This window comes from Halyomorpha halys, unplaced genomic scaffold (assembly GCF_000696795.3).
Source record: "Halyomorpha halys isolate HHAL.00 unplaced genomic scaffold, Hhal_1.1 Scaffold2666.1, whole genome shotgun sequence".
Taxonomy (NCBI): Eukaryota; Metazoa; Arthropoda; class Insecta; order Hemiptera; family Pentatomidae; genus Halyomorpha; species Halyomorpha halys.
Window position 1 is genome coordinate 74,355 of NW_027111096.1, and position 21,723 is coordinate 96,077.

The 21,723-nt window shown below is 32.1% G+C and overlaps 1 protein-coding gene across 1 annotated transcript in view; it reads left to right on the forward strand.

Moving 5' to 3' along the window:
* LOC106691671 (pyrokinin-1 receptor) overlaps positions 1 to 21,723 on the forward strand; it is a gene marked incomplete at its 3' end in the record, with an annotated part of 87,409 nt that overhangs the window by 49,494 nt on the left and 16,192 nt on the right. The window contains exons 4-5 of the mRNA XM_067049187.1: positions 17,972 to 18,188; positions 20,234 to 20,507. Coding sequence (XP_066905288.1) covers positions 17,972 to 18,188; positions 20,234 to 20,507 — 491 coding nt within the window. The remainder of the gene's footprint in view (positions 1 to 17,971; positions 18,189 to 20,233; positions 20,508 to 21,723) is intronic.

A 21,723-nucleotide genomic window follows, 5' to 3' on the forward strand; every position in this document is an offset into this window, starting at 1 on the left:
ATTCTCCACATGTTTTTATCATGTCACTATGTCACCTACAGCAAATTTACTTGTTGTATATATGTGTATACAGTTGTAAATATCAATAAATAAATTATTAAAAAAAAAAAACTTCCCGCAAAACGATTCAGTATTACGACTCCAAGAGATTACAATACGATGCGATAACAAAATAATATATATTTCAATATAAATGAATTAAACTGTATTATTTGAATTTAAATGATGAAAATGCACGTCAATTCCGAATAATACATCATTTACTGGACAAATGGTCTAAACTTCCAATTCATTACAAAAGACTGATTCGAATGACTGTAATAAGACCTATCTGGACATACGGAGTTGAGCTTTGGGGCTCCACTAAGCCATCGAATTCCTCTCGTATCTAATCCTTACCGTCCAAAATCCGTAATGCTTCCTACTTTGTCACTAATGAAGTCATCCATTAGAACCTCAATGTTCCATATGTTGCCGATTTTGCTAGAACTAGATACTAATCCTTTCATGATAAACTTCCCAACAACCCAAACGCATTATTTTCTAACCTGACTTCTCCTTCATTACCTAATAATCCTCCTAGGCGTCTGAAAAAACGATGGCCCCGAGATCTTCTCCTCTAGAAGTGTTATTAGAGTACTATCAATGGGTAGCTTCTCCACATGTTTTTATCATGTCATATTATAACTTATAGTAAATTTACTAGTTGTATATATTTTTATACAGTTGTAAATGACAATAGATAAATTATTTTTAAAAAAATCTGGTGAAAACTGTTGGTGGTATGTGTAATCACTTAACAACAATTACCATTAAAAGGTAACGTACGTAAAATTAATTTAATTTAATTGTTTTAAAGGTTATTAGTGAAAAAATTATTCTCTATACGAAAACTATTGTCAAAGTCAGAGAATCAATCACAACATAAGCAAGTCTGGAGGATTGTGATTGTTTTCGCCCGAATATGTTATGGCACTTGTTTTCTAATGCGTGAGTCTGTACTCATCCACATGTTAATCCACATCTATTATTGTTATTAATATTATTTAACAGCTATTATTATAAACAGCCTCCAACGGCTATTGTTATAAACTATATATTTATAATCTTTAAATTTCTTTCTTGAGACTGGCAATTTTTTACTAAATAATTCAACAACACTATCCAAATTATAGTCTCAAAACATTTATTTCATTCACATGTCCAACGTTTCGGCCAATCCGGCCATCCTCAGGGACAATCTTAATTTACTCAGAGACATATTATTTAACCCTTTTAAAAAACTCCATACAGGCCATTCTGCCCAGGTCAAAATATTTACATCTAATATGTCAAAATACAATAAACACCTAATAAGTCAAAACCATAAAACCAGTCAAATTATTTCACTTTTACCACAATTTATACACTATATATTATAATATTATAACCTCACTTGTTATATAGTTATTCTCCTGAATATATGGCCTATTAACTGACTAGCTGACCTAACTGGCGATTTGGGGATCAAAGGAAGTAACCTTTTTTCTATGCCGAATCATATAGTATCTATTTTATCACTATCGAGAGTACTAGCATCAGGTAGGGCCAGAAATGCCATTCAACCTGACTCTGACATCTCTTATACATCTTAAGTTTCTACTTAAGAAATGGTATTTCTAGTACAGAACATCAGGGCGCTATGAAGACTACTCACGGAAGGGCCAATTGTCAAAGCACGTCTGAACTATGAAAAAATAGAATATTTTTTCTTTGATTCACAGAAAGAATTAGAACAATTGAAATGGACATTGTAATTAGACATTCATTTTTCTCTTTATTTTTAATAATTAATTTTTTTTTTGCTATATTCAACTCTATTTACTGTTTTTTCTTAAGATTATTGTTCCATTAGTATGTACATGTGTTTTTTCAAGGTTTATAAGGCCTAAAGTTTTGTATAGTAGTTATCTGTTTTGTTTTGTTTGTTGTTTACATATTTTTTATTCCTTTTTTCATCTGTATTTATTGGTTTTTCTTAAGATTATTGTTACATTTATATGTATTTGTTTTTTCTTCAAGATTGGTCTTAATTTTTGTAATGTGGGGAGCGCGGTGGCACTGTAGTAAGGCACGATGCTACTAACTCCATGGATCCGGGTTCGAATCCGGCTGGGAAGACAATTTTATCTGTTACCCAGTAGTCGTGAGTTAACCCTGTGGGTTCTGTCAACCCGGCTTCATAAATGGGGTACCCTTAATTAGGTAAAAATCTGGCGGTCAAGCGTGACCAAATCACCTCCTTGCACAACCGTTGGTCTCGTAACAGTACTTCCTTACAAACTCTTCATGGGTTGTATTTTATGGACATATTTTTATGAATTCAGTTCGTATTTTTTAAAAATAAAACATCAGGAAACAATATCCCATAAAATACAGTTTCATTTACTACAACATTCATTTATCATTATTATTAAGAATTATATTATTTTACACATAACCAGCACAGATTGGATGCATCTTTGTTATCTAAAGAACTCCCCAATAATAGTTCAAAATCGTTGTTATGACGATGTTTTATTGTATTAACATAAAATATTTTGTATATGTTTGTTAAGAGCAAAATATATACAATAAAATCATCACAGGAAGGAATATTAACGTTAAAGTAAACTATGTGCCACCGTTAATTGGAAAATAGTTTAATAATATCCATTAAACTTGCGCGTCTATTGAACTATGGAATGAGAATGAGAGTTCCATTTGTTTGAAATACGTTTCGTGATTTATTGCCCAGAGGTGTTAGGACAACAATTAGTATAGTACTTCCATTGTCACTACTCGGCCGAGCGCTCACTTATTGTTCGTTCCTCTGATACCTCATGTTACACTCTTTCCGGGGTTTCCTAAAATGATCATTTCGGTCATTTCTATTCTGGGTTACATTGAAATTAATGATCCGTTAATCCTTATCCAACCTGAAACCAATTAATCGCTATTCAACTTAGAAAGAAAAAAAAATTGTTAATCCCAAATAGAAATTATTCCAGTTATCGCAAATTAACAATTATTTTTATTGAATTTTTTTAAAATACATTTATAATACCTCCTTACTATATTTATAAAATTTATATTCTTGTTTAGCCAATTAATTAAAGTAACACAACTCATTAACGACCCTTCAAATTTAAAACAAAATAAATTAGTAAAAAATATATCCCGATATAGGAAGTGTAATAGAAACACTTAATTCAAAAAGCAGTGTCCCCTCAACTGCTTTGGCCTGCAACAATCACAACATACTAAGACTAGATCGACAATTGCATATTATTCTTATATTACACAAGTATTTACAAGGTTTATATACATAGTTTAAGTTCAAACTTTTCATTTTCATTTTATTTACTGTTTTTATTTAATTTATATAATTCGTCTATTATTTAATTACATAACATCATTTGATTTTTTCTTAGTAGATCATGCACAATTATATTCCCCAAAAGTCTATATAAATGTAATAAAGTAATTTTATAATGACATCAGCACGTGTGTACGTGCACTCCTTTGAACAGTTTTTTTTTTCTTTAGTTAATTATATAGATATCAAGAAACATGTTTGTTTTGCTTACAGACTCTATATTTTTCCAGTCTTTGTGTAAATATTTATTAATAAATACCGTTCATAATTATAAACCACCGTGGTTAATAATCATAAACAAACACTAAGACTACAAACTATAAACAGCACTTCTTAGCAAGCAGGTTAGAGATTTTCACACGGTTAATAAAACGTGATGAAACACGGCTAAAAATGCGGCGGAGCCGGTTCGAATTCGGTCTGAGGAAACATTTATTTATGAGGAAAACTTGGTTCCCCTCCATGTTTAGAAAAGAGTAGTAACCTGTAGATAACCTCCTCCCCCACCTTAGGTCAGAAATGACCAGGAAAGGGATCATAAAAAAAAATAGATTCACCACTTCACCCTTAAGGTTAGTATGTGAAGACATCAACTTCAACTTTCGTATGCATATGATTCATGAAATAATTTAAGAATTATATCACAAAAATATATGTCTTTTTTTTATATATCATATTTTATTCCATCTAAACCGACAATAGCTTCAATACACATCCATAATAGCCTAACAAAATTCATCATTTCATTCATGTTTATCATTAATGTTGTCGTTTTGGCACCAACTGATAGATGCTATCATCTGGTCGAACTTAAGTAAATGTACTTTCTTGAATAAATAAATACAAAAAAAAAAAAAATTGTTTGCAAAAATATGGAAGGCCGACATGATACTAAAAAATATAAAAAATTATATTAATTACTTATGTATAATAAAAAACGTTACGAAAGCTAAAATTGTATAGCTGCCAGGCTGGTTGGCAATTTTTAGGTTATTACTTGCACCATTATCTTTCATATATTAAATCTGGGAACTTATATTGATTTCTAAGTATACAGGGATGGATTAAGCTGTGTTGTAAAGTTACATTGGTTTTCGATTTAATGTCACCCAAGTAACAAGGTAGTTATAGCAACTTGGCTGTCGCGGCCGTAATCAACAAACTATATTAATACCCAAGTGGCTATCTCATGTAACACCTAAACATGGAAGCCATATCCTACTCGATATCGTTCCGGGTTATAGCTAAACAACCTATAATTCGCTCATGAATAAGAGAATAGTCATAAAAATCCGTATTCATAGCAAGGAGAATTGTTAGCAATATGCAGTAACCATTTGTTTGATCTCTGAATACTGTTTGATACTCTTAATGTTATCACTGAATGAACACAAAATTCATCCAGCATCTTACAAACATTTGATACCTGATAGCTCAAATCGAATCTGCGAGAAAAAAGTTCAAATAAAAAGATTCCTCTTCCGATTTTAATCTTAAGTTAGGAGGAAACTTTATATCTTGAATTATTCAATCTAAGGGAAGTTTAAACAGCAGTTTAATAAATTGAAGAGTTCTGTTTGTCGCTCAAATATACAACAAGGAGACTTGTTAAAATTTAAAAAATTGCATAAAATAGAATGAGAATGATGAAACGCTTTTACTATATGAATCATTAAGGAAAACAATACAACACAATTTCCTTCCTGGTTTAGGAACTCAATATAATTAGTAAAAAAAAAACACGAATAAACCAAGTTTGAAAAATTTATTTATTAATTTAACAAGGAAAAAAAATTTTTTTTTGTTTAGTGAAATTTACAACTGTTAAAAAATAAATAAATGAAAATAATTAAATAGATAAATGTTTCAGAACATATAATAATCTTAGGAATAAACCAATCAATGGTGATACTATAATCATGGCTTTAAATTAAAAGATCCCGAGGCTATCTTATTTTCAGAGGTCTAGGAGGATTATCAGGAATTGTTAAGAATGAGATATTAAGAACTAATAGGTTTAGGTAGGTAATGATTTTGGAATGAAACGAAGTATATCTATTTCGTGATAAAACTGCAACGAATCGGATGTTGAGATATTTATAAATGAGCTTATTTGTGACGTAATAAGAAGTATTGGTGGATTAGATATGGGAGGAATTTGATGGTTTGGTGGAGCCCCACGTATTGTATTTGAGAGTGTAGTGTTGTGTTAATCGGAATCTACGAGCAGTCTCTTGTCGATTCAGCGCCTGGGTATTAGTAAGTATCTTGTCAGTGATGCAGTCCTAAGTAGGGAATATGTTCAACAGGCGTTAGTGGGGTATTGAATAAATAAATAAAAGAAAACTTATTTATTTAAATTAATATATGACCAAAAGAAATTAAAATTCTACAAACTCGTTTCATCTCTTTAAAACATGACAGCCCTGATGAAGCCTAGCAAAGTGGTGCGAAACATCGGCAAACACATAGATATTAACTATTTTTTATCACACCCTCAATCATCTCCTTCATATTCAGCAATTAAAATTGTTTGAACATTTATTAAAAGAAAAAAAAAGTTTTATATTATTTTGTTTATTAACTGGCGATCGTCTCTAAAAGTTGATGTATTTTAACAATCAACCGATTCACTTCTATCCTACAATAAAAAACCTTGGTGTCACTTTTGATCAACACCTCTCTTGGAATAACCATATTTCCCAAATCACACGCAAATCCATAACTGTACTCAAACAATTCCTAAAATTCCGTAATTCCATTCCTCAGAACACTCGTCAGCTCCTAGTATCCTCTCTTGTCTTCCCCCACTTCTACTACGGATCCTTGGTGTACGGAGGGCTATCTGCAGGACTAGAGTTGAGACTGAAGAGACTCATGAATTGTTTTGTAAGATTTATTTTTGGGTTCCCTAGACACTCTCAAGTCTCCCGCTGATATTCCGAGTTGAAGTGGCTCTATCCAACCTCCCGAAGGCAATACCTCCTTGGTATTTTTCTATTCCAAGTTCTTAACATCAAAAAACCTACCTATATCATAAATCTCCTCACTCTTCGTTCATCCATCCACTCATTAAACACCAGATCCCATCCGAATGATTTATATATGCCCTCCTATAGAACCTCCTTCTTTAGTAAATCCTTCGTCATACGTGCAACCTCCCTCTGGAATTCTCTTCCCATCTCCATTCGCCAGTCCTCATCCATTCTCTCCTTTAAACAAATCCTATTTCTTCATTTATTGAATAACCAAACCTCCACATCTTTGTAATCAAATAAATAGGCAGTTATTGATTAACATTATAAACAGTAGTAAAGCCAATATACCAATGTAATTTCATTCTACTATCTGAAAATTTGTAAACGCTCGGCAGATAAAAATCTCACTATATGAACCTTGTAATTATTCTTAGGGGACATATTTCCCAGAATAAAGTTATTTTTTTCATTTCATTCATTTCATTATATTTAACATACAGTGAAATCTCACTTAACGGACACCTATCCCAACGGACAATTTCTGATGTTCCGTCTTGACGTTGGGGTATTTGGATCCCTTCTTAACTACTTTTAGAGGCTCGGGTAGAAAAATTTTATTTTTTTACCCAGATATGAATTTACTTCCTCAAAAAAAAAAACTTATGAAAAGTTGAAAATTGAGAAAACAATATTTATCAGTTTTATGTTTTGATGTGAATACATATACTTATTTAAGTATTTGAATTTCTTCTTGTTTAATTGATAATAACACCATGTTTAATTAGAGATTTATTCAGAAGAATAAAATTAAACTGCTTTTTGAATTGGATTATTTACTTTTCCAAGAAAATTTTATATCTTTGTTCCTATCGATTTTCATTTAGTCCCTATACAACGTTGCTGTATTTATTTCTCCTGACGATACGGTCATACGATTTTGGCTTCTGATCCAAACTTTAGTTTGTTTGATATTATAGTATATAAAACTCCGTAACACAGATTATAACGGTCAACAATCTTCTCATTATTTTGGAATTATTATTCTTTTGCCTGTACAATTTTAATTTGAAGTTGTGTTATTATATTTTTGGAGCAACGATATAACGCTAAAAAAACAATCTACAAAAAATATCAAAATAAACAGAATAAATAATTAAGTAGAAGATAATAATATAGGTTATATGTAAGGTTCTTCAAATGCTATTATACCCATTTTAAACTAACAACAAACTTTCCTCAAATTTGGACCAAATTGAATCACCCGTTTATTAAAAAATAAGTGTGCCAAAGAAAATAGAGTGGTGAATGTAAAAACGAGTAGATGGAATTTCATAAAATAACATGGAGCCATCTAGATACTAACCCGAACGATTTCTAAAAACTTTATCTCAATCGAATTAACCAATAAATGGATTTGACTACAGAGAGAGGAACACAAGAGGAAATCAGGACTATGGACATTTTAAGGAAATTTATTTCATTTGTTTTTTTTTTTTTAATTTCCTGCTTAATCACAAAGCTGTCGCTCGACCTCGACGAGCAAGGGTGCAAAAAGACATACTTTTTTTTCCACTGATAGCTTTCCTGGAAGCGCTTTTCATGTATTAACTTTCCTGAAAGGAAAAACAATCGAATTTGAAAAAAGAGTTTTAACTGACAAAAAAAATTCTACAGTTGTGACGTGAACAGCCTTTTTTACGGTTGATATGTGAAGTTCCTTTGTTTGATAGGATAGGCTCTAGAACAATCCTTTTATTAGATTATTGGGAGAGTGATCCCATAAAATTGGAATTGTTTGTAATGGATTGGGACATGTTTCTGATAACAAATTAAGGGGAATCAATAGTGAAATCCTCCTAGGATATCATCAACTAGAAATGTGCGCAGAGAAGGTGATTTTGACGTGCATTCGAATTGGTCATACGCGCCTGACTCACGGTTATCTTATGGCCCCCGATTCTCCACCTGTATGCCAAACTTGTGGAGCAGGATTTAATTTTTGACTGAATACCGAGCATATAATTCCCTCAAATATTAATATAATATACCAGTGGATCTTCATTCCATCTTGAAGGATAACAAACAAACAGTAGATCTTTTTGAGTTTCTCATTCCAAGTTCTACCATAAAATTTAAACAAATTTTATCACTGGTCTCCATGTTGCAATAGTTACACATTTCGATATAATCCGGACCCTTGCACCCGTACAAGGGTAGAGCCCGAAATCTTAAATCACAAGTATATCCTTTGCTATTTCGGAAATAAAGGCAATAATGACCCGTATGTGGTTGATGCCTTACAATAATTAAATAAATAAAAAAAGAGGTTTAAGGGCTGGGATAAGTAACATCCAGAACGCAAATTAATAAAGATCAATGGCATATTATTACATAACAAGTTAATGAAATATAGCATTTTAAATTTTATATTCGATTATTACGTTTTATAGTAGCAAATGTATTATGTTTTCCTTACATTGAAATGTGCCTGTCTGAACAGATCTGACACATAAGCCCTTATTTCTCTTCTTTTTTAAATTTATTTTTTTACATTTAAAACTGTATTAATTCAATCTTTAGATGCCCTCTCTTCAGATCATAACCCGGTTCTTCTTCACATCCATTCAAATTCTATTCCTAGACCCCCTCCCTCTTCAATGGTTACAGGTAACCTGGTAGGACAGGTAAACTGGAAACATTTTCGGACTGATCTAGAAAACGTACTTGACTTAAAAATTCCATTAAAAACAAAAGAACAGATCGACTCTGCTGGCGAAATACTTTCTAGATCGATAGGAACTACTATCACTAACAATAATTCACCAATGAACATAAAAAGTTTTAGAGAAAACAACTTACCTCGTCACATACAAGCATTATTAAGAGAAAAACGCCGGGCAAGAGCGAGGTGGCACAGAACAAGATATCCCTCGGACAAAACTCATTACAATACATTGACTAACAGACTGAAAGCAGAAATTAGAAAACACAGAATACAAAATTTCCAGAACTTAACAGAAAACTTAAATACCACTGACAAATCATTATGGAGAACTAATAAAATACAAATCCTTCAACCATCCACTTCTCACTGAAAATAAGACTTGGTACGATCAGATGAAGAAAAAACTATATGTTCGGCGAACACCTCTTCAAAACCTTCAACCCCCATCCTGATATCCTTAATCCAACCCATCTTGAACACGTTGAAGCAGAGATTGCAATTTCACCCGAAACGACCCTTCCTTCTAATGCCTTTCATCCTTCAGAAATAATGAACATCATCCACCAATTACCTTCTAAAAAAGCTCCTAAACACGATCATATCACAGCAAACATTCTGAAACAGCTCCTTCGTAAAGCCATTCTATTCCTTATCTACATCTATAATGCTACACTCCGATCCACCTATTTCCCTGACCCTTGGAAAATGTCTATAATAAAAATGTTTTCCAAACCCTCCAAGCCACTTGAATATCCATCTCCCTACCGTCCTATTTCACTCCTGCCCATTATGGGCAAAATCCTAGAAAAACTCTTATTAAAACGCCTCTATCCAATCCTTGACTCATATATGTTATTCCTGACCACCAGTTTGGATTTAGAACATCTCATTCTGCCATAAAACAGAGTCATCGAGTGGTTGATGTCATATCTTCCACATTGGAGCGCGGTATGTACTGCACGGGAGTCTTCCTCGATGTTGAACAAGCTTTTGATCGAGTCTGGCATCCAGGTCTGCTCTATAAACTTCGTCAATTCCTACCCCCAACATATTTTCTTATAATCCGCTTCTACCTCACTGATAGAACCTTTAAAGTAAATCATAACCTAGCCTACTCATCTCTCTTTTCTCAGTCCGCCGTTGCAAGTTTGTAGTGCTACCTTAGTAGCACTCTAATAATATTTCTACATTAATCTAAGTCTCGAGGATATCTTCTTTTCAGGCCCCTCGAAGGATCGTCAGGAATGAAATAAGAAAATAGATTAGGAACTAGTGGGTTTGGGTGGCTATGGAGTTAGCACTTATTTTTTTAGAACAACTTAATGGATTTTCATTTCTGATAATTTTATTTAACACAACTCAGATTCAGTTCACATTTACGACTAAATGAAAAGTTTATTTTCTTTTGGAATTATTTATTAAAGTTTTGGAAATTCCTTTATTTTATTTTTATGACTGCAGGTAGACCTTAGTTCCTATTTACTTCAACGTGAAATTGGGATCGTTTGTATGTCCATTTTTTGATTTTTCTTTAGATGTTTTAATTGTCTAAATACCGATCAGTTATTTCTAGAGGAGAAATATAAAATGTTTTGAAACTATGGTACCAAAGCAAGCAAAAAAAAAAAAAAAAAAGAGGGGTTTCAAGTCCAATGGGAGTCTTGGTCGAAAAAAATGATATGGTGTGGTGTTGGAAATCAAATCCTCTAGTTAAAATAAATGTAACAGGAATCGTTCCAATAATTTTCTTATTAAAATCGTTCGAGCCTGGACATCAACGCCCGTTGGTTGTTGGTTTTGGTAACGCCTAGTTGTTCCATAGTCAAAGCTTTGGTATGGTGTACTGATCCGTACCAGTGGGATTCATTTCCGTGAGATTTGAAATATTATCTAGCTAGACAATTATTATAATTTATTTAATACTCGTAACGATAGTGGGGAATGATTGTGAAAACCAGTTAAGTAACTATTCTAATTTTAAAAATTATGCTAGATAAATAGATAATTATAATAATTAAAGACTGATTATTAAGTTACTATTATGAATGAATTGAATGACACTTTCTATTACGGATTCGTCGTTTCTCAACGCCATTGGAACATTTGTTGGTTCATAGTTAACTTGTAGTGATTACATTCTTCAAAAATGTGATTAAATTCTTCAAAAATAGTATTTAAAGGTTATTTCTAGAGGAGAAATATAAAATGTTTTGAAATTATGGTACCAAAGCAAGAAAAAAAAAAGAAGAGGTTTCACGTCCAATGGGAGTCTTGGCCGAAAAAAATGATATGGTGAGGTGTTTAAGCCTATGTGAACTTACGACGTTTAATCATTATTTTTTAAAAATAATCGGAAATCAAATCCTCTAGTTAAAATAAATGTAACAGGAATCGTTCCAATAATTTTCTTATTGAAATCGTTCTTCATAACTATTCATAACAGATCATTATTTTGTTGTTGATCTACGTTACTCTAATTGCCAATTGCTTCTGTCATTTTTTTACACCATAATACTTTACATCATTAGTTTGGCTGAAGGGTATTCAAGGTCGAATCTTATTGAAATTCAAAATTTATTTAAATTTTCCTGAAAAGTGATATATTTATTCTTATTTTCAATGGATACTTAGTTCTTATTTTTAGGTTTCTTTTTCTTGAATAAATTCTATTTTCAAAGTCAATCTTGGTAACCAGGATCATAAATTTTATGGTAATAATATGATAATAATCTTTAAATCTATTCTGAAAAAAATTCTAAAATCACAAAATCGATTAAAATAAATTGGCAAATCGATTTTAACATAGAAGTTGCTGTAACATCCCAGGCCTGCGCACCTACCTTAAATACGTAATTTAAAAAAATAAAATAATAAAACAGATAAGTTCAACATGAATCAACCTATCAACACGAAACTTCGGAGTGGCTTAGGGTTTTATCTATAAACTTCACCGAAACGAACAAACAGGATTTAATTAAACAAATTAAAACGTTTAAAAATTAGTTCTATATTTGAAAAAATATTTCGCTCTTATATTGGCATTAAGTCTAGATGATGTTAATGTAGCTTAAAAGAGCAGACATTCAGCTTTCGAAGATGTACAGCTCTCAAGATATAATCAAAAATAAATAAAATTCAAAGAGGACCTACCTAAAGTCTATAGGCTGCATCTCACCTAATAATTGCCCGGATTCCATGATATTTTTTTGCAGAGTATTTAATCACCACAGACTATAATGAAAAAAAATGCATACTTTCTTAGCTATGTGCCAAAAACGTTTAAATTTAATGGTCATAACTGTTTTTCTACTGCAGAAATAGGGGATTATTTAAAAAATACATAACCGTATTATTGTTAATATTGGTCTGATTTATTTCATTTTTTTCTTCTTTAACATAATTATTTATCCACTATGTTGGCATATCTATAATATGAATAGTCCTCAAGTACCTTACTGTGCTTCAATATTAGAACTATATTGAAACAATTAAGACTGACTGATCTATCAAAGTGTGGTAAAAGATGTTTTAGAAGTGAAGCAAAATTGATATTCGAGCATATGAAGAAATCCTTAAATATGAATTTAGGAAAAAATTAGAAAATTAAACTTTTTTGGTCCAAAATTTTCGCCTTACAATCATACGGCTTTGATTTTTTTAAAAATATAAATAACTTATATAATAAACTGCACCAAAGGTCTAAAACCGCATATAATTAAACAAATTAGAATCGGAGATGTAAAATACAGCGTTTGAGAAGATTATGTATATTTTAAATTAATATTTCACCTTACAAGGGCATTGAATCTTGCTAGTTAGTAAGTTAACCCATCAGACATGCAGCTTTTTAACGGTTGTATTAACATTAGGATTAGATAAAATGTAGATGAGATATGAACAATGGTCACCCGAAGAATTTATAAGTTCAATAAAAAATTTATAATTTTTGTTTCTTTTAAAAGGGCGTTTAACAGCCTGGACATCAACCCCCGTTGGTTGTTGGTTTTGGTAAGGTCTAGTTGTTCCATAGTCATAGCTTTGGTATGGTGTACTGATCCGCACCAGTGGGTTTGAAATATTATCTAGATAGGCAATAATTATAATTTGTTTAATAATCGTAACGATAGTGGGGAAAGATGATGAAAACCAGTTAAGTAACTATTCTAATTTTAAAAATAAGGCTAGATAAATATATAATTATAATAATTAAAGGCTGGTTATTAGGTTAGTATTATGAATGAATTTAATGACTCTTTCTATTACGGATTCGTCGTCCAACATTTGTTGGTATACGTAACTGGTTCAGAGTTAATATGTAGTGATTACATTCTTCAAAAATGTGATTAAATTCTTCAAAAATTTCTAATTTTTAATTTCATTCAAAAACGGTATTTAAAGGTTTCAAAAATACACTATAAAGTAATATGATTTGCTTTTTCGTAAAACGACATTTTTTTCTATTTACATTACTGAAATTCTCATCATGTTTTTTTTTTTTGTTTTGTTTTTAATTTTTAGTGAATAAAAAATCATTTAATGGAATCAGCATAATTTTTTTCTTATCCGCCAGAAAAAGAAAAATCGATTGGCATACAATAACCATGAAAAAATGTATAATTTCTGAGCTACCCACCAAAAATCCTTAATTATGTTAATAACATTTTTTACCAAAAAAAATCCAAATAGCTTATAACCTTCCCGGGAAAATCCGGAACACATTTAGAAGCCTCATCACAATCAGATGAACGATATGGCAGCGCTAAAAGTACGAACAAACAAAGATTGATTTTTATATATTAGATAAATTTATTATTATTATGTACGTATGAGCAGTCCATTCGCGAAACCCCCAGTCCCATGGATACAATAATAGAAAACAAATTCTAAAGCTCAGAAATAAATATTGGAAACCCCTATAATACTGCAAAACTGCACGAATCAAATTCAATGACGCAGAAACTACACACAATGTAGACAAATTGATAATGCAATTGAATTTAGAACGAAATTTTGTATTAAAATGCCCGATTTCAAGCAATTATATGAAAAATAAAATACAAAAGTTTTTTTAAATAATAAAAACTGGACGGCGTTTGACAAGTATTGTGATTGGCCAACTCATATATACATATCATGAAAGTACTGCAGGCTGGTTCATATATAAACTCGAACTTATGTGAGGACTACAAAAAAAAAAATGGGTTGGATGTGTGTTTATGAATAAATGAATAAATACAGTATAAATTTATCCAGGGTTGAAAATAAATAAAGCAAAAAATATATTTTATATATGCCAAAAGAATCATATCTTTCCCACTAAGCGTATACTCAATAAAATACAAAACATACCAACAAAGGCCAGTTTATATTATAACATTGTTGTTTTGCTTTTCTCTGAATAGAAGAGGAAAAAAATGATAAAATGTTAGATAGGAATTAAATCGTATTTATCGTATGAAAGAATCATAAATATTTATTATATACTGACGGAAAATGTTTATAGTGATTTCATTATTATATAAAAAACTTTCACCGATCGACCTAATAATTTCTATAATCCAAATGCCCCCAAAATAAATCTAGGCTTGAGCCAAGCAAAGGTTAGCCAATTTGCTAAAAGCTGATCCATGCTACAGATACTTGCCTGTTTCCTTAATAGTTCCTTCCATCAATGTTTATTTTGGTAACTGTAAAAGCCTTAAGACAATTATATTTAAATAAATGTTGAAGAGCCTGTATTAAATTTACGATTTCTATTTAAAATATATTTGAAAAATTGATTATTATTTTCTAACACGAGGGTATGTTATTATTCGTATTTATTATCCGTAATATAGTTATAAAATTTTATTGTAATCAAATAGGAAACTTACAAGTACATCATTTTTCGATATATCATTATTCTCCTGGCTTTTCAACGCAGTTGGTCCATCGTTGTACAAGCTTCATGATGCCCTCATAAAATAAGGTTTTCGGTTGAGAAACGAACCAGGAATGCACCGCTTCTTTCATTGCTTCGTCCGAGGTAAATTAATGCGTCATTGAGCGAGTTTGTTTATGCAACTGTGTCAGTTGTTTTAGGACTCATCATGCACAAACTTTATGAATCCAAGTCTGTTATGGATGATTTCGTAGGAAAAACCGTGACTAGTTTGCAGACGATGCGCAACTTCGTTAATAGTTACTCGTCTGTCTAAGAGCACCATTTCACTTGATTGCTCAATTTATTCTTCATCTGTGACGGAAAATGATCATCGAAATCCTTCATCGTGCATAACACTCGTCCAATGGAAAGAGTCATTAAATTCATCCATCAGACTAACTTAATAGCCAACCTTTAATTATTATCATTATCTGTTTATCTTGCATTATTTTTAAAATTAGAACAGTTACTTATCTGCTTTTAATCATCCTTTCCACTATCGTAACGATTATTAAATAAATTATAATTGCCTAGCTAGATAATTTCAATTCTCACGGAAATGAATCCCACTGGTGTGGATCAGTACACCATACCAAAGCTATGACTAAAACAACTAGGCCTTACCAAAGCCAACAACCAACGGGCGTTGATGACCAGGCTGTTAAACGCCCTTTTAAACCTAACAAACAAAGAACACATGTGCAACAATTTTTGATTTTTTCAAGCCATTCGTAGACACTCCGTTGTGGCAAAACACTGCCCCGTACTGTACCGAAAGTCTTCGATTAATTTCGGCCTTTGATACGCCTTCCGACCACAAAAAACGGATCACTGAATGTTGCTCTTCTTTGGTGCAAATAGAAAGCGAAGCAGCCATGATTAACAGCACGGCAGTGATAACGAAACTAACCTAGCAGATTGAAACTTACATAGACATAATAACAAATAATCAACGCAAAACGACAGTGGTCCCAACATAAACAAAAACATAACTAAATCGCGGATAAAATTGACTTATCCTCGTACTAATAACCATGAATAACAAACAATTGGAACTGGACTTAAATAAAATATTTTTTAGGTTCTTGAGATTCAGTTGATATTATTGTTATTTTAATCTTCTCGTATTCATGCCCCTATCATCCCCTACAAGGAAAACGAAATTGCTTGAAGTGAACAACTATCAGTTATTCAATTCATCAGTTACCAACTATTCTGACAAATGTTTCTGTATTCTTCATTTGTATTTTATATGTTTCATTGTTTAATAATTAGATAAAAAAAAATTAAAAAAAACGAAAACCTTTTTTTTTTGCACTGTAGAGCCTGAACATAAGAATAATGAAATCTCAAATCAGAATGTACAGAAATGTAGTGATCTATTATTGAACGTCAGGACCCTTAAAAATACACATCATTGACAGTCTAAAGTTATATATCTATATAGTTTTTTTCTAAAGATAGATGTTAAATTATGCAATATATAATTACAAAGCCTGGAAGTAATATAAATACGAAAAATACTATATATGAGAACTCGTTTGGGATTTGATCTAAAATAAAACGCTTCCTTCAAAAAACATTGCTAGGGATATGAAAAATATCCTTTTAGATCAATCATGAACTCGGTAAACAACGTTCAAAGGAATAGAAGTTCGATTTGGGTTGTAGTTCAGAATTTTGATGAGGGGAATTCACTGGAGAGAGTAATGGCTTTTTCTGCTACAATGAGGCCGCAATGTTTTGAAACGACTCTGAGCAGACTATTTTCATGAAGTATTACAAAAAATATATTTCACCAATTATCATAAATTAATTCCATTTAGTCTCAACATTATTTATTTACAACATTCACAGCCTCAAAAATATTTATTTTACATTATCTAAGTTTCGGCTAATCTGGCCATTGTTAGGAAGTAATCTCAATTTTCAATTTAACATCCCCGTAAAATTTTGCAAAACAGTTGCAGGCTATTATGCTCAAGGGTAATATAATACATTAAATGACTACCTAGGAACCAGCAGGGAGGTTCCCAGGGAAGTTGGTACGATTTACAAGGGCATAAATGGCTTCCATTGTAGATTACTTGTTCAGAGAGATGTGACCGAATAGTACAAGAGCCTAAAAGAAGAAAAAAATTACTTTAATGAAAACTATGTATTACTAGTCAAAATTGATGAGTCTGCCAAGTATAGGTAAGGGGAATACACAATGGTGGTTGCTTCAAAACTTTTTCATTTGGAGCTCTCTTTAAAACTACTAACAACACTAGAAAACCTAAGAGATCATTTTATAAAGAGTAAATTTACTAAAATATGAGCCCTAATAGAGCTATTTACGTTCAATAGTTCCCAAGATATAGCCTTTATATATTTTATATCTATAGCTTATTAAGTAACATTTCGTAACAAATTCACTGGAAAAATCAGAAGTTGGTGAATTTATTTTTAGAAAACTATATCTCAAAAACCATCCGACTTACAGGTGTTTATTAGCACTAAAACTAAAACTAGTTTAATACACTATAATGTAGTTTATAATGTTTATCATCGTAAGAGTAGCGGTTTTCGTGGTATTCAACAAATTAAATTCACACATGTTGATTTCTAGTTGTTCAGACAAAAATTTTGAATTATGAAAAGGTACATCACAGAAATCATAAGACGTACAGATGTCTGCCAGCAGTCAAATTAAGGCAACAAGTCTTGAAAGTTGATGGTATTCAACCTCGCGTTGGAGAAGATAATGCGGGATTGATGCTGAGTGTCAATAATGCACGTGGGAATGATGTATCGCATATGCACCATTAATGCTGAACCTCAGTTTTACCTACAGTTTCCTTTTAACTATTTTATTGGACATTTGTCCCTTTAATTTCATTGATTTTAATATCATTAAATTTAAAATAATCCAACCGCAAAGGTACATCGAAAATTTCCTGTTGCAGATACCCTTACATCTTCGGAGAGGTGTGCTGCTTCCTGCAAGGCCTCATCTCCGAAGCCTCCTCGAACGCCACAGTCCTTACGATAACGGCCTTCACCGTAGAACGCTACATCGCCATATGCCACCCCTTCTTGTCGCACACCGTCTCCAAGGTCTCAAGGGCGGTCAAGTTCATCATCTTTATTTGGTTGATGGCTTTCCTGTCTGCGATACCTCAGGTAAAACATAGAAATAAAAGATAATGAGATTTAAAATATTTGATTATTTCTTATGTTAATTATCCATCACTGAATCAGGGCCTCCAGCAAAAAGCTCCGACATTCTTCTTTATTCTGTCCAGCAGCCATTTTCTTTGATTGGGCCGAGAATTATTTGTAATAGTCTCACTCCTATTAGATTGATATTCCTGTACTGATCATTACAGGTTGTCTTTTTAAGCCAGCTTTAATAAATGCCCAAGCTTCGGATCTATAGGAATTGGGCGGATAAGTGTTTTGTGGTCCCACTTTGGTTTGTTTGACAATGTACTTACTTTTGAAAAGTTATACAAAGCAGCATCTATTTGCTGCTGTTAACTGCGACTATAATCTTTCCAGAATATCATTTTATGAGTTTACCTTTGAGTTCCTAGATGAAAGGTGCCAAAACTGGAGGATTAAAATTAATTCCAATAAATCCAATCAAATCACACTTACCCTTCTTCGTAAACCCACTTCTTGCCCTACAGTAGTATCCTTTAATCTTATTCCTGTCGAACAGATCCGTTACTTAAGACTACATCTGGACAAACGACTGACATGGAATCCTCATACAAGACTATAAAGACAAGAAACTGCTCGTCGATTCCGACTATTACAACATTTACTAGACAAACGGTCTAAATTATCATTACAAAATACTGATCTACATGACTATTATAAGGCCTATCTGGACATACGGAGTTGAACTTTGGGGTTCCACTAAACCATCAAATTCCTCCCGAATCCAATCCTTACAGTCCAAAATCCTTCGTAAAATCCTTAATGCTCTTTACTTTGTCACAAATAAAGTCAGGACCTCAATATTCAATATGTTGCCGATTTGGCCAGAACCAGATACCATTCCTTCCATGATAAACTTCTCAACCACCCAAATCCACTTATTTCTAACCTGGCTTCTCCTTCATTACCTAATAATCCTCCTAGGCGTCTGAAAAGAAGATGGCCTCGAGATCTTCTCCTCTAGGAATGTTATTGGAGTTCTATCAGTGGGTAGATTCTCCAGGTGTTTGTATCATGTCACCTACAGCAAATTTACTTGTTGTATATATTTGTATCCAGTTGTAAATAACAATAAATAAATTATTAAAAAAAAAAAAAAACCTTTGAGCTCAAATAAAGTGTTCCATTCTTTCATAGTTGTACGCATCAATCCCAATGTAATCTTTCAGCTTTCCATCACCTCCTACTGTCATAAATTCAGTTTTATGTCCATTTATTCCGAGTCAGAAACTTTTTGATATATTTTCAAGTTCGAGAAACGGATCTGAAGCCCTCCGTCAGATGCGATCCACCATCCTCTTTATGTCATATATTGTCAATTTATTGAGTCGGAAAGGTTTTGGACGATTTTAGGATTTGTGCAGTGTTTTTGTAACTATTTTATGTCAAAACTACAGCAGGTGGACTTGAAATCGATGTAAAAGAGATGTGTGACTATTTGATCATTCCTTTCAAGGTTCATCCAGATCGAGAAGATGTAGTCGGTAGTTAATCGCCCCCTTCAACCAGTTTGATAATTTCTAAGGATTCTTTTTACTGTAAATAATGAAATCGTTTTGAAAAGTAATGATAAAATTATTGTATGGTTATTACGAACAACCCTTTGCTGTGCCAATCGCTGTAAATAACATACCGGACAAGTTTAGTCATTAAATCCCAATACAGGCATCATCAGGTTCAGAAAGCACGATGCACAATACAGGTTGATTGAACATTCTGAACATTCCAACAGGATATGACGAAACTCTGAATGATAGGTTATTAACAGATATTAGAGAACCAAAGGCACTGTTTCATACAAATCTAATTTTTTTGAAATGTTTTGTTTTATCTATTTATGACATAGTCAGAGCTGACGAGACAAAAGTTTACCTTACGAGATACTTGGTATGATGAAAGAGATCAGAAATTGAAAAGAGAGGGACGAAAAAAGATATATCAAATAGTTTATCTATATATTTCTATTTTACGAACATTAATCTCACAAATATTTTCATTTATAGGCTATCCAGTTCGGCCTGGTTTACGCCACAGACAACAAAGGAAATGTCATCTCGGAGGAATACAAATTGTGCTCGGTGAAGACAAGGACCTTCAAGCACTCGTTCGAGCTTTCTGCCGTCTTGTTCTTCTTCTTCCCCATGTCCGTCATCACCGTCCTCTACATCCTGATCGGGATCAGGCTCCATCGCGCTGGGGACAGCACTTCTGGCAGCGTCAGTAGGGGCAGCCGGAAGGGCAACGCCAAGTCGAACAAGAGGGTCATCAAAATGCTGGGTGAGCGCATTCCCTTATTGCTATATTTAAGGAAATATGTCTATCTTTATTATAATGTTAATACTATGTGACATTATGTGTCAAGATAATATGTTCTGCTATCCTACCATATTGTACAGTAGCGGGGAATCCCATCCTAAAGACAATCTTAACCCCCCTCTATCATTCACTCACAGTTTGTCACTCTCTTCCTCTTTAATTGTAATTTATTCATCTATCTTTTAAGCCGCTTTTAAAATTATTAGAGCTTTAATGATAAGTTTTCTATTAATATGAAATGGACACGGAGCTTTAAAAATAAATTTTCTATTGACAGAACCAATAAAAAGACATCAGGGTGGGGTTATACAGTACCATTAATACAACGATAGACGCACCCTGACATTTTTTATAGGATATATCTCCTATAAACTAAAATATCAAAGACATGATAAATCAATTCGTACTGTACATTGGGTTAATGATAAAACTAAAAAGAATTGTGAGATTCTCTTTATACATTTTTATAATATGAAAAATGTTCAAGAATAATTTCAAATTGTATTATACTATAAACAAAGTTGCTTATTAGTTAATAACGTGATCCTTAATTGTTCTTGCCCAATCGTAATTAAAGTAAGATCTTTTTTTTAACAGTATTAATTAGAAAATATTTAAAATTTCTTTCACCTTTTATCCATGTGCAAAACTAGCAGAAAACATGTTCTATATTTTAAAAAATTTTAAAATAATAAAAAACTTTATTATAGTTGTTAGTTATTTTTGGTGGAATTCCTTTAATAATAATAACTTATCTCAGTTTTCCTCTCGTGTATATATATTTCACATTTTTGTAACTATATTTATTGGCCATTATCATCTCCACTCTAGTAATTATATTTTCAAATATACGTTTATTTTACCTGTATTTTTGCAATAAATTATTTGTATTCCCAGTTGTTTATATAAATATTTAATTAAATAAACGGCTGAAAATAAGCAGAGTTTTGATTTTAAATTATCACTCATACGTTCGGGAATGGTTAGTCTCCAAGCGTTCGGTTTATCGAAAATAGATTTGAATCAATGTGAACTGCAATAGCCAGATAAAACGGATAAACAGTAATAGGATTTCAGGGAAATAGCATGTCAAAACACAATCAAATTATGAATGCAGCAGTATCACTGAATTTTAATACTGCATCATTCGTTCCAAAATAGAAATTTTAATTTGGTA